This window comes from Trichomonas vaginalis, chromosome IV, assembly GCF_026262505.1.
Source record: "Trichomonas vaginalis G3 chromosome IV, whole genome shotgun sequence".
In the NCBI taxonomy this organism is placed as follows: domain Eukaryota; phylum Parabasalia; order Trichomonadida; family Trichomonadidae; genus Trichomonas; species Trichomonas vaginalis.
The window spans coordinates 29,363,749-29,377,914 of NC_067206.1; the positions used below are offsets into that span (position 1 = coordinate 29,363,749).

Sequence of the window (14,166 nt, forward strand, 5' to 3'; positions counted from 1 at the left end):
GGTCTTGCTAACAGTGAAAAGTTTGTTTCGTCTTTTGGTACAAAAGTTTCTGTCAGCTTGTCATCTGGAATTGGTTCCAACAAACCTTTCTCGAAAAGAATGTTTACAGCTCTGACAATGTTGCACTTGCCTTTTCCGAACATGGGTTTGTAAGACTTTCGTTCAACATGAAAGTGGTTGTGGACAATTGCAATCTTCAACCATGGTAAATTGAACTCAACAACATAGTCGTCATGTGAAGAACCTTTAGCTGTAGGTATGTTGACTCGGATATTGACATTTGCCAACGGTGCAATTTTTGCCAATTGACCTCTGAGAATGTACCTTGTCTTCACACATGACTCAAGATACTTCATCTTCTCATCTGTAACAAGACCAGAGTTCCTGAGACATGTAAGAATGCAAGGTTCATTGACAATTGTTTCAATTGAATTGTAAATTCCATACCTTGTCAAGTCAATGTCAGACTTATTTATGAACGGGAAGTATCCAGCATGTTGTCTGACTGCTTGAGGGTTAGGTTTGGTACATTCGAACTTGACACTTGCAATTCCTTCAATTGTATTCAAAATGTCTGAGTCGGAGTCAACCATTTGTTCTCTCTTTGTAGTCTTGAAGCGTCAAGAAGTTTTGCAGCTGTTTTGTTCATTGCCATTTGCATAGTAAATGTGACCATCCAAATCTGTTATGGTCAATCTGAGATTGTATCCTTTCTTATTTCCATCTTGAATTGCAGCAAGTACACCCATGAAGCCTTCTTTGTTCTTTCCTTCGTCAAAGTTTACTGTAAAGGTTCGACCAGATGTAATTTGACTTCTAACTTCACGATACTTCTCATATGCATATCTTGTTCTTTCCATGGGAGCATGTGCGTCTTCACTTTTCCTTTTTCCTTCTCAAGGATGCAATTGTTCGTCATGTTTCCAGTAGATCTGGCAAAGCCGTCGTGTCCTTCAACTTGAGGTTTCACTAACATCGAAAGGCATGTCCATAAGACGTTCTTCTTCTAACCTCTCTAGTCTGTTTGGATAATTGCACGTGCTGTTTCCAAATCATTTCGTAGGTCAGACCAGCCAGTTTTGTCATAGACTTTTGGGTCTTCCCTTCCTATATTTAAACTTCTCGAAACTCTCCAACCATATCTTTGCAACTCTGCTTTTATTCTAGCAGACCTTCTATCCATTCTATATGGGGGCATTTTTATAAAAATAAAAAAATATTTTTTCTTTACTTTACATAACCGCCTGCTGCCATAAGTCTTTGACGCCAACCCATACCAGCTAATGAAGGTTGACTTGGTTTAGTTTCCAAACTAAACTTTGGTTTTGGTTTATCTTCAGTTTTTGGTTTCTCTTCTTCTATCGGTTTTTCGTCACTTTTCGGTTCCTCTGACTTTACCTCACCTGCAGGAACAGTTGTGTCGTCAACATCTTCATAAATATCATATGCCATTTGTTTTTGTTTTCCTTTCAACTTTTTGTGTTTGTTGTAAAGTTTAGAATATTTCGACTCTAAGTCAATGAGATGTTCTATAATGAACTGTTGGTCAGTGAAGTAAACTTTTCATCTGTTGTCTCGAAAGCTCCTTCAGACTTCAATATTTTATTTGTGAGAGTCTGTTTCTTTTTTGAGATACTAGCCGTTCCATTTCTATGAAAAGTGACTTTATAGTTGGGGTTTGTATTTCAGACCTGGCACTTTCTATTATTGAATTTTTCTCTCATCTGTAAGTTCTTTGACAGGTTTTGACAATGGTTCTGAACTTTTTGTTTGTGGTGTCAAATCTACCGTTTCAACTTCTTCGGTCATTTCATCTCAGTAAAAAATTTTAGTTTGGTTTTTTTCAACTGGTTGTTTAGGTTTTTTAAGTCGGTCTAAAACTTCCTGAGGTATAGGAAGAACTTGACAAACACGTGGTGTAACTGCTGGAAGTCGACAAATCCATCTTGAACTCATTTGTCTCAATGCTGTATTGTTCATTTCATCTCAGTAAAAAACTTTACATTCCCACGTTTGAGGCGGTTGAGGTTGGTTATTGTTTACCCATTGTTGTGCATGGTTATATCCTCTGTTAAAGAATCTTTCACCTTGGTCCATATAGTGTCCTGCTTGGTTATAGTAGTCATTTGCTTTGTTATAATAGTTTCCTGCTTGTCTTCCTACATTGTCCATCCATCCTTGAACTTTTCCTCTTGTTCAGGATTTGGAATAAGATTTGTTGCATCTCGTGCTACATCCCAACCTTTCTGTACAGTTTGTATAATAGGTTGTGCTTTCTCTTTCAGTATACCTAATGTACTCAAAATCTTCCTTCCAACTCCAAATACACCTCTGGCTATTGTTCCCACTGCGGGCAAAAATCTGGATGCAACTCCTGCTAATGCGCCAAATAAACCCATTTCTTACAGGGTAAAAATGACGAATCCAAACAAGGACCCCTATGTTTCTAAGGCAACAAAGAAAGCACTCATGATAAAAATCTTTAGTTCAACACCAAATGCTTGGTTTATGGATATCTTGGAAAACATTCCGAGGTATAGAGAAGATGGACCACCATACTGGTTAATATTTGTTGGTCAAAACACAAGATACTGTGAAGCCATACCATTATGGTCCAAAAATATTTTAGATGTGAAAACTGCTTTGACAATATTCGTTGACAAATACCATCCAACAAAACTGACATCTGACTTTGAAAGTTCTTTCAACAGATGATATTAAAAACTATCTGCGTTCAAAAAATGTAAACCAATATTTCATTGTCGACCAAAACCATTCTGCTCTTGGTGTCATTGACGGTTGTATAAAAATGTTAAGAGACTTAAACCAACCACAAGGTGGTGAAGCAAATGAAATGTCATATGACGACAAATATAGACACTTCTCCCAGGCAAAGATGAGACAAGTTTTAAATATTTACAATAACCGTAAACAAAAAGGTTTGGGAAACCATTCCCCCGAAGAAATGAAAAACAACCCTGACTTAGAGAAAGACTATATATTTAATAATTTAGTCAAAAGAGACAAACAAGAAGAATGCCGGGCTTCAAACTTCAGAAAGGTGACAAAGTAAAAATAGAAATACCTAAACGCGACCCATATGAAAATACTATTGACTATGACAACAATGGGAACCCGACAGGTACTCACATTCGTGTTCGTAAAAATAGAAGAAAGTATACAAGAGAATATTATGAAGTTTTAGGCAAACATGGCAAAATGTACACACTGCAAGCAGAAGATAAAACTACTATTGTCAGACCTCGTTTCAAACTTGTCAAAGTTCAAGGTGGTATACTTTCAAAGACAGTTCCTAACAAATATAAGACAACTCCTGACGAATATGCTAAAGAAGTTGAAAATGACGACTAAGCATTTCTATACCATGCGTAAACTGTCATGTAAGGTGGCATGTAGTCTTTACTTTGTCCCGTTGTTTGCGTATATCCTGTAACGCGATGTGTATGGTTTCCTCCTCCCTCAGTGTTACTCCAGTAACAATCTATAGCAAACTTAACGTTGTCTTTAACATCATATCCTTTACCTTTTGTCATTGCTGACCAATCCCAATATCTATGCTTATGCCAACCCGCTTGAGATGTACTTAAATCTATGTAGTGACTATGTGCAGGTAAATTTTCACCTGAAATCGTTTTACTTCCACCTGTTTCCTTTGAAGAGTTTGCACAATACAAAAACCTGTCGACTATTTGAGTCCAAGTTCCAAAACCCAGAACTGTTTCTGGTCTAGTAGAGTTCATTGACGTATAAATAGAGCCTATAGGATATAATGTTTGAAGCATTTCTGTCTTTAATGTTTGAAGCTCTGTTTTGTCTGCTTTCTTGTCATATAAATCTTGAGCAGTGAATTTAATATTATGTTCATCCTTCATGACATAAACATCTTTACATCTAATGTTTCTCATCGTCGTTATGTCGTCATCCGATGTTAAACCTTGTGGAAAGTTAGGAGGTTTACAATATATTGCATCCCCACCAGTTTCTTCAACCGTTCCTTCAATACTTTCTATAGCAACAGTTGTAAAACTTGTATGTGTATGGTTCTTGTCTGCTTTCTTCTCTAACTCATCGTTAACATAAGTTTTATCTGCTTTAAGGTCTAAACATCCTGAAACCCATCCTGTATCGGCTTTAGTTTTTAAAATCTTTGATGTCCGTTCATGGTACCAGTCAACCCTTTCTATAATTTCTTTATCTTTTTCATCCACATATTCCTTATCCGCCTTCTTCACTAACACACTAGCCATAAGTCCTTATCTACCTTATTTTCAAGGCTAACGTTTAAGTCTGTTATTTCAGATATAGAGTGTGTATGAGTCCTTTTAGAATATTTGTTTTCAGCTCTTGTCACTTCACTTGACATTTTATTGTCAACATATGTTTTGTCTGCTAGTTCAGGATGAGTATGTTCTTTTGTTGCATAAGCATTGTTAGCTCTTTCTTCTTCTTTTGCTATTGCATCGTCTACATATTCTTTGTCAGCTTTGTTGTCAACATCTGCTTTCAAAAGAAGTTCATTTATAGGTTTCTCGTTTAAAGTTCCTTTTGTTGGATTTATACAGACAGTATGGTTCTTCTTGTCTTGAAACAGAAACTCATCTGTCATTGGGTTTAATGTCAGTTTTAAGTTTCCTTCTTTCAATGACTCAGATATCTTAGAATAGTTTGAAAAGTTTGTTGTGTTCTTATTTAGAGCTTGCATAATGAGTTGTCGGTTGTGTTGTATTTCTCTCATGGAAGCAATATCTTTCGACATTTTTATTCTAGATAAAATATGCTTTCAATAGAAAAAGAAAATTCAAGAGTTGCTACAACTAAACCATTAGATGAACTTTTTACTAATGTCGGTCAAAAGTTTGAGACAGAGACCGTAAAGCATGAAGGCTATCGTTTTGACTACCCATTAAGATGGCTAAGAGACCCATCTGTCACAAAAGCTATTGGCTTTCGTAGAATGAAGTTCATTTCAGAAGCCATACATGGTTTCCCATTTACGGTCGGTTTTGAAGTTCGATACTATAACAAAGAAAAACGTATGTATGAGAAATTTGAACAGGGAAAACTTTTACAAGTTAGTTTGCTTGTAAACTTAGAAACAACTCTTCAAGCTTTTCAAGAAAAAATAAACGATATCTATCTCGAATATGCAAAACAGTATAACATTGACGAGGGAGAGTACCATCTCGATATTATTTATGACAGGAAAAATGCAACTGTTAAAATCAATAGAATAGAAGACCTTGGAGAAAACGTTTATATTTCTACAAAATATAACAACTTGGCATGGTATAGATTTATGAGGATGTTAAATCAGCCTGCAGCATATCCAGTACACCCAGACTTTTATGAAGTCGAAAACCCTAATGGAACATATGAAAATGTTTTCGACCCAGCTGCTATTATTGTTCATGCTTCTTATTTTTTCTGGCGCCCAAAAACTCTTTCTTATGCTTGGCAAATGACTTTTACGAAAAACCTACAAAGTTATACGAACCACCAAGTGGAAGTATTTCAGACTTTCAAGTATGGTTTACTACAGATGGAAGAAAAAGAATAATTCCATTATACCATGCGTTTTACTTAGAACTTAGTTTCATATACAACTACTATCGAACGGTAAAAATATAATTTTTTAATATACCGGTTGTGGTGTTGGATTTAGTTGCCAACTAGACTGTGGTGCAGGTTCAGGCTGTTGTATAACAGGAGCTTGCTCTTCTGGTTCAGGGTCTTTAGGTATAATACCAACAAACTGACCTACCCTTTACCAATATTTTTGACACCGTTCCAAATTCCTCTTCCTACGGTTTTTATTCCATTCCATATACCTCTTCCAACATTTCGAAAGAAGTTTCCTATCTTACTGAAGAAACCCATTTTACTATATGTAAAAATCTAATGTCCGCCTAGTCTCTTACGTTTCCTGTTGAGTTCCATAGCATTCTTTAACTGGAGCTCATACATTCTGTTTCTCCTCTGGTAGAAAACATATTCTGGGTCAACTCCTGTGTTCGCGTCATCTGCATAAAGTTGTTTATATCCCACTTCAGGGTTTGTATAAAACTCTTTCCATCTCATATTTGCATACCATGGTGGCAAACCTAACGCAGCGTCATTTGACATGGCAGTTTGCATTTGTACATCTGTTGGCACTTGACCATAGTTTGCCATTGCAGTTTGTATTCTAACTTCATTTGGAATATTCTCTGGGTTTGGTTGTCCAGGTTGCTGTGCATTCGCTAAGTTCTGTGCGTCCATTTAATATTAGATAAAAATATCTCTTACGAGTACATATACTGAACATTTGCAGGCATTGGTTCATCTTCATATTCTCTGTACTTTTCTGCCACGTCAAAGAAATAAATGACACAATGGAAAAAACCTAAAACAAGTAGTCCTATTTCAAACCACATTTACTTACTAATAAAATTTCTTTATTGTGACACTTTCTCCAGTTTATAGGACCTCTCTCATATTCTATCTTGTCATATATAAACTCATAGTCATGTATGTCCTCTAACCATCTCATAACGGTTTCCAAACCACTTTTATCGGATGTAAAGTAAAAGCATGGATGGTTATGTATAACGTCTAAAGTTTCTAAAGAGTCTCTCAAAGTCCAGTCTACTTGGTATTGAAAATCCCATGTGTTATAGAACGGCGGGTCCACTATAAAGAAAACATTTTCCTTGTCTTTATATTTTTCATACAAATCTGTCCAATGACATCTCACAAACTCTATACCCTCAATATATTTTTCTATGTCCTCTTTGAAAACATTTGTATAGTTAAGATATAAAACTTTTGACATAAGTGTTTCAATGTCATGAACTCTTATAGAACCACTATATAATAGTCTAGCAGATATACTATCCCAGTCTATATATTCTGCTTTTTTCAAAACCTCTCTCACAATATTTTTGTTATCTAATGGTATACGTTCCATCTTACCTATCTGAATCTTTTCTTTTAACTCTTTCAATATATTGTTTGTGTCTGGTATATGTTTGAGACGGTCCATATAGTTGTCGAAGTCATTGCATATAATCTTTGAGTCTGGGAATATTGTATGGCACAAATGGGATATATAGAAACTTCCACCGAACAAATCTACAAATGTTAGACCATTCGGTAGTTTCTTAAGTTCTCTCAATATAATATCTTTACATTTACTCTTATTTCCAAAGAACGGTAACGGAGGTTTTGTAAAATTCATTTATATATAATAATAAAAATGTTTTTTTCCTGAAAAGTGACAGAAAAGTGACAAAACATGAAAACATATATAATTTGTGAAAAGTGAAACATTATATAATGTTTTCGACCCAGAAGAAGGCTTCTTCCCAGAAGCAATGGAGGAAGAAGAAGAGTCCTCCGAATTCACACCAGAAGACTAACAATTTTCCGAATAAAAACTTCATTTATACTAAACATCTTCGGGGCTAGAGGGCACGAAGTGCCTGGAAGCCCCACTACCTTTTTTTTTTTTTTTTTTTTTAAATATATTATTAAATATGAGAAAATCACTCAACAAAAAAACAATTCTTTCAAAAAGTTTAAAATTTATCTTTCTAATACATATTTTTGGAAGGGCGTAAGATACGCCAACTTAAATATATTATTAAATATGAGAAAATCGCTCAACAAAAAAACAATTCTTTCAAAAAGTTTAAAATTTATCTTTCTAATACATATTTTTGGAAGGGCGTAAGATACGCCAACTTAAATATATTATTAAATATGAGAAAATCGCTCAACAAAAAAACAATTCTTTCAAAAAGTTTAAAATTTATCTTTCTAATACATATTTTTGGAAGGGCGTAAGATACGCCAACTTAAATATATTATTAAATATGAGAAAATCGCTCAACAAAAAAACAATTCTTTCAAAAAGTTTAAAATTTATCTTTCTAATACATATTTTTGGAAGGGCGTAAGATACGCCAACTTAAATATATTATTAAATATGAGAAAATCGCTCAACAAAAAAACAATTCTTTCAAAAAGTTTAAAATTTATCTTTCTAATACATATTTTTGGAAGGGCGTAAGATACGCCAACTTAAATATATTATTAAATATGAGAAAATCGCTCAACAAAAAAACAATTCTTTCAAAAAGTTTAAAATTTATCTTTCTAATACATATTTTTGGAAGGGCGTAAGATACGCCAACTTAAATATATTATTAAATATGAGAAAATCACTCAACAAAAAAACAATTCTTTCAAAAAGTTTAAAATTTATCTTTCTAATACATATTTTTGGAAGGGCGTAAGATACGCCAACTTAAATATATTATTAAATATGAGAAAATCGCTCAACAAAAAAACAATTCTTTCAAAAAGTTTAAAATTTATCTTTCTAATACATATCCTATGGAAGGAGTTTACATTTACAAAATAAAAACCAGTTCAAAATCTTATTACTCCTTGAAATAAAATCATTTAATTTCAAATCCATTCCAAATCCTTAAATCTGTATTAAAATCATTTTGCCAACAACCAACACAATACAAATTACATTTCCATATATCTTCTTGTCCATTTTAATTTTTTATCTCATTTTATTTAATTTTATTTAAAGCATATAGACATCGAGATCCTTTACACATAGTTATATAAAAGTCAAATACATAATAAATTCTTAATTCTCGAGATATCTCAAAATCTCATTTTTTTAATTTAAAATACCTTTCATTTTTCACAGTACGATCACAACAAACAAGCCATTTACTAATTAACACATATAAGAAAAATATCAAATTACAAAACAACTTTCAATATCATTCGCATCGAATTCTATTTTTTCATAATTATCAACTACATGTTATTATATAATATATGTCGGCGCATATTCCACTCTATACAAGTGTCAGACACACTCACACAAAGCTGTGAGATTCATACCTCTATCAGTAGGACTTCTCAAATCAAGAACATATATGTTTCACTATCGCACATCTGTGTAGGATCTAATTAACCCTTTGGACTGGTACTTCAAAATTTGATAATTTGATAATTTCATGTGATATCATCATTTGCCTTTAAAACAACTGTGCGTTAAACTAGACACGTTTCTCTATCATAATGCAAAATATCAAAGTTTGGGAGACTCCCAAAGTGTCTGAAACTGATCATAAGGGTGAAAAACCGTTTTCCAGAAGTTGGGAATGTAGGGTATTATTGTATATTTTTTGTTTATATTAAAGAGTATATATATTAGAATATTAATATTTGTAATTGAATATAAGCATACATATGTACATCTTTATCATCATTATGCTCTTATCGAGATATACACTCATGTGAAAATTAAGCAAAAAAAAATATTTGAGTACATAGCTATTTTTAATAAATTCATAATATCTGGTTCAATTATATGTCATTAAGAAGTACAAATGGCTGCAAATCAAATAAAAAAATTATATTGAAAGGAAAACAAAAATGAATGGCCTTATATCGATCAAAGAACTCTGTTGCCTCACTGTGTAGCAAATAATATGAGCATAGCAAGTATCAAGAATATTTATAGGTGAAATTGAACCTAATGTCTGATATCTATAGCCATTGCAAACGCTAACATTGTCAATATTGGAAGAGAAAATCTTATTTTTAATGAAACTCCCTCCCATAAATAAAAATGAAGAATTTTTATAAATATTATGAAACGCAGAATTTGAAATTGATTTAAGCTCTCCAATAATAACAATCTCAATACAAGATCGTGTACCTTCAATTGCCCACTGGGAAATAATTTCGACAGACATAGGAAAGACAATTCGGGTTAAATTGGGTTTACAAATTGCTCGATAATTGATAACTTTACATTTCTTTGAAATTTCGAAGTACCTTACAGAGAAGGACTATGAATCAAGACAGATTGATCTTTAGTATACAAAGATCCAAATTCGTCAGAACAATAATTAGGATTCTTGGGATCAACAGAAAATCCTGCTAAATTAGGTAGATTGCAAAAGGCTGCAATTCCTATGGAAATTAAGGATTTTGGAGTAGTATAATAGTCAAAATAATTACTAGATAGAGCATATTTTTCAATTCTTTCTAAACATTGTGGAATCCCACTGAAATACTTAAAATCCATCATATCAAGTCCACCATATTCGATAAATCTAAGTGAATTGGGGATTGTGAGGTTATTTGTGCGGCATCTAGAAAATGATTCTCTTCCAATTCCAACAACTGAAAACTCAATATTATTATAATAAACAAATTTAGGGATTACTAAATTTGTTGGGCATGTCTTATAGGCCGGACCGTTGTTCATTGTGCCAGTACGAACTTCATTACTGGATATTGTTGTGTATATAAGCGAATCATAAGTAAATTCTATTCCTAATCTATTTCATGTTGAGGATCTGTCACTTTTCGAAAGACTTCTGATAAAATGAAAAAGATATATTTCTTCACTATAATAATATTATATATTTGTGTGCAATTATGGCTTTTCTGCAATATCAGCTGATTTATCTTCTACAGAATTTTCGGCATTTGGTTCTGTAATGAAGAAGAAGCCGAAAATGCCTCCTAGAAGGCCAATAACTGCAAAAATTACAAGTGATGACATAAAACCAATACCACCAACATATTTTCCAGTTGATTCATCTTTGTTTCCCCTCATAATTGGGAATAAGAAAATAACAATGAAAGCGAACAATTGATTCACAATACAGATAATTGAATTTCCGATTGATCTCTGGAATAATATACCAAGGAACAGGTCCAAGTGCAACTCCGAAGAAGAACATGTACAGGCATATGCATATTCAAGAGATCCAGTTGGACCATTTATACTGGTAGTTCATTGAGAAAATAAACAATGTAGCTCCACAGCCAACGCAAGAAATAGTAAATAACGGCTTTCTTCCAACTTTATCAACAAGGAATGAAGTTAAGAAGACTGCCAGGATCTGGAATGCAACAGTAATTGCAGCGCAAATTCCAGAATCTAAAGGAACGCCAGCATCTCTAAAATCATCATCCAGATTTGTTGAAATTGCATTGATTCCTGAAAACTGTTGTATAATCATCAATCAGATACCCACAGCAAGCTTTCCCAAGTATTTCTTTTCTAGAATTGACTCTTTTTCTTCTGCATCTTTATTGTTATCCTGATTGTCAATTTCTTCATTTGTTTCTTCAGATGAATTATCAGAGCCTCTAAAGTTGTTTGGGACAAACCAAATCAAGAGACTGCTAATAAAATTAAAGATTCCGCACATAAGAATCAAAGCTTGCAAATGTCTTCTTTCTCTTTTGAGATTTACGGTCCAATTGCCAACCAAGTAAAGTACAAATGCACCAATACAACGACCAAGTTGACCAAGATTACCCAAAAATCCGGTCATTCCTTTTGGAGATACTTCAATGAGCATTGTTGGGCAAATTGTAGAAGTTGCACCCATTATTACTCCTTCAAGTGCTCTCAAGATAATCATGACATAAATTTTTTTCGAATTTGCTAGAAGCATTAGCAAAAAGAACAAGCAAGCAAATATCTGCAAAATGAAATAGCAAACTTTTTGATTAAAGAATTTCAGTAATCCATTTGCTACAAAAGGTCCGACAACTGCTGCTAAGGATAATATTGCATTGAAAATTGTGGTTTGAATCGAAGGTGCTCTCCATTCATCTCGAAACAGAGGTACTGTTGGAGAACTAAACACAATGCAGAAACCGAAGTTAATAAGTGGCATTGTTATGATAAGGCCATACAAAAGTTCTTATCGGAAGTACTTTAACATAAATGAAGTATTTTTGAGAAAATAATTTCAATTCATATTCAAAAAATAAACAACCAAATAAATTATTTAACTTATAAAAATTGTAAAGAAGCTAATTATGATCGATTTTATCTCTATAAAAAATTGAAAATTTTTTTGAAAATTTGAAACAACATTTGGCCATAATGTTTTCTCGGCGACAATCGCCTCAAAAAAATTAATCATTCAAGTTGATATGAGATTAGATAAAAGAATCATCTATAGAAAAAAATTGAATAAAAAACGATCAGAATTTCCCTAATTATCAATTCCAATTCAATAGAATATTCGTCCATTAATAATTTATGAACCATGGTAAAGCTTGTAATGAAAGTTTCATATTTATTTCTTTAAATAAGTAAAATACTATATTTTGGAGAAAGCATATGGTAAAAAAGGGGGTTGGCGTCCTAAGGCGTCCTAGTGTAAATTTCTCAAAATTGTGATATTTACATCACATTTTTGAGAGGTTTATGGGCGTCCTAAGGGAAAATTGAATAGCTAGGGCGTCCCGAATTTTCATTCTAAGATTTAAATATATTATATACTTAAGTATAATACAAGCAATATAAAAATTAAATTTTTATTATGTTAACTTATAAGAAAATTTTTTGAATTATCGTTGATTTATTGTAATCTTTCCAGGCTATACTTTTGAAATCAACTTTACCTGTCATACGCATTAATGTAGTAGATGTCCAGGTGTAGCTATTATATCCCATCAACATTGGTATTTTATCATTGTAAGATATCAAAATGAAGCGTTTTTTCAGATATAATTTTTCGTAAATTTTTCAAAAATAAGATGGTAAAAAAGCCTCGACTTGCTCGAAAAATAACAATTTTTTTACTTGTAAAAATAACCCTTTTACAGCATGGGCAGCTATTCAATCACTATTTCTTTTTCTAAAAGTATATTTTTCAAAAAAAATTAAGATCAAATTCGACAATTTCGTGATGAAAGCAAAAATATTACACATACTTCTAGATGCATGGGATAAAATATGCAATTATTCAATCAATTCGCATGATTTGAAAAAAAAAATCTAAATTTGATAAAAATGTAGAAATTTTTTATTTTTAACTTGAGATTCGATTTTTTTGATCCAATTTGTGAATTTTTTTTTGATCGGAATTTCAATTAATTTGTTGATCAAAAATTACCTCACAATGTTTGATCATAAGTGAAGTCATCTTCATGGGTATTTAGAAATTCCAAGAGAAATTGCTTATTTCTCGCAGATGTAATATCTGAGAAAATCGAATTTAAATATTCATAGAAACCCAAATCATTCTCCGGTTCGAATAATTCATCTGTTGCTTTTTCTGTTTTTTCTATGAATTTTAATAATTTGATTAATAAATCTTCATCAGGAAGAATTATTGCTGCATTTGTGATAAAATTCCATATTGAGGTAATATGGCAATAATTACATTTATAAAATGTAATTTTATCCAAAATTTTTTGGCAAATTCGCATAATAGCATTAATATTTGAAGCTGAGATTAAACCTGTGATTACTTCTGTAACTTTTGGAAAATCATCGCAATTTAATATCTCTTTATATTGAATTGAGAAATAAAAAAAATCAAATGGATTCATTTCTTCAATTTCAAGGAGATTGTAAAAATTGATAGAAGTGTTATTGCAACAAATTGTATTTGCAGCAAAAAATATCATTTGCTCGATTCCATTTTTGGAATAAATTTGCTGGAACAATGTTAAATTAAAACAGTTGCTTAATTTTTCTTCATTGTTTTCATAAAAAAGTAACAAGTTTGCAACTGAAATTTCAAAATTTTGATAATTGCCAGTTATTTCAGTAAATATATATATTTGCTTTTCTTCATCTAAAAATGGCAAATATTGATTTGCAATATTAACTAAAGTTTGGGATAAATTGTTCCAGTTTGATTTTACAATTTGTGAGCACATTATGTAATATGTAAATTTATCCGCTTTGTAGGAATTTAAAATTGTTTGTTGTTCTGTTTCAGTTAAATTACTGAATTTTTCAAGATTAATATTGTGATAAAAAATAGAATCCTTGAAACATTCTGATATCTTTTCAATGTTTAAAACGGATGCTAAAAAATGTAAAAGAACTTCATCAGTCACTGTGATTTTTTTGAAAAATTTATCCCAATTCAAGCATCCAATTGATCTTTCTGTCATTGTACTTATGCATTGATAAAGTTGATTTAATGAATCCGAAGAATAATCATTATGCTTGACTAGTTGAGTTAGTTGATACAGACTGTCGTCAGCCATTTTAAAAAAATGAATAAAATTGTATAGTAAATTATATTTGTGAAATTTGTGACGCTACATTCAATCTAAGACCAATATCTCAAAGAATTCCTC

At 32.2% G+C, this 14,166-nt stretch overlaps 7 protein-coding genes and 1 pseudogene across 8 annotated transcripts, besides 2 other annotated features; 1 reads left to right on the top strand and 7 right to left on the bottom strand.

The window, feature by feature from the left end:
- Positions 1–4,340: part of a mobile genetic element that runs on past the window's edge.
- On the bottom strand, positions 1,228–1,452 carry TVAGG3_0190060 (phage tail repeat-like family; the record flags this gene model as incomplete). Its single annotated transcript, XM_051225936.1, has 1 exon — positions 1,228–1,452. One exon carries the CDS (start codon positions 1,450–1,452, stop codon positions 1,228–1,230), a length of 225 nt encoding a protein of 74 aa, XP_051110922.1.
- On the bottom strand, positions 3,369–4,148 carry TVAGG3_0190070 (phage tail repeat-like family; the record flags this gene model as incomplete). Its single annotated transcript, XM_051225937.1, has 1 exon — positions 3,369–4,148. A coding segment is annotated over one exon (780 nt), but the record flags the coding sequence as incomplete, so codon positions are not given.
- A 455-nt stretch (positions 4,341–4,795) lies between the features above and the next one.
- Positions 4,796–5,425, top strand: TVAGG3_0190080 (uncharacterized protein; the record flags this gene model as incomplete). The annotated part of the gene is made up of 1 exon (XM_051225938.1): positions 4,796–5,425. A coding segment is annotated over one exon (630 nt), but the record flags the coding sequence as incomplete, so codon positions are not given.
- Positions 5,426–5,653: 228 nt separating this feature from the next.
- Positions 5,654–5,898, bottom strand: TVAGG3_0190090 (annotated as a pseudogene). Its single transcript has one exon. A coding segment is annotated over exon 1 (245 nt).
- Positions 5,899–5,916: 18 nt separating this feature from the next.
- Positions 5,917–6,279, bottom strand: TVAGG3_0190100 (uncharacterized protein; the record flags this gene model as incomplete). The annotated part of the gene is made up of 1 exon (XM_051225939.1): positions 5,917–6,279. One exon carries the CDS (start codon positions 6,277–6,279, stop codon positions 5,917–5,919), a length of 363 nt encoding a protein of 120 aa, XP_051110925.1.
- Positions 6,280–6,418: 139 nt separating this feature from the next.
- TVAGG3_0190110 (phage tail repeat-like family) lies at positions 6,419–7,237 on the bottom strand (the record flags this gene model as incomplete). The annotated part of the gene is made up of 1 exon (XM_051225940.1): positions 6,419–7,237. One exon carries the CDS (start codon positions 7,235–7,237, stop codon positions 6,419–6,421), a length of 819 nt encoding a protein of 272 aa, XP_051110926.1.
- A 3,835-nt stretch (positions 7,238–11,072) lies between these two features.
- On the bottom strand, positions 11,073–11,735 carry TVAGG3_0190120 (glucose import; the record flags this gene model as incomplete). Its single annotated transcript, XM_001316331.1, has 1 exon — positions 11,073–11,735. One exon carries the CDS (start codon positions 11,733–11,735, stop codon positions 11,073–11,075), a length of 663 nt encoding a protein of 220 aa, XP_001316366.1.
- A 454-nt stretch (positions 11,736–12,189) lies between these two features.
- Positions 12,190–14,166: part of a mobile genetic element that runs on past the window's edge.
- Positions 12,967–14,073, bottom strand: TVAGG3_0190140 (histidine kinase family; the record flags this gene model as incomplete). Its single annotated transcript, XM_001316332.2, has 1 exon — positions 12,967–14,073. The coding sequence occupies one exon, from the start codon at positions 14,071–14,073 to the stop codon at positions 12,967–12,969; it is 1,107 nt and encodes a 368-aa protein (XP_001316367.2).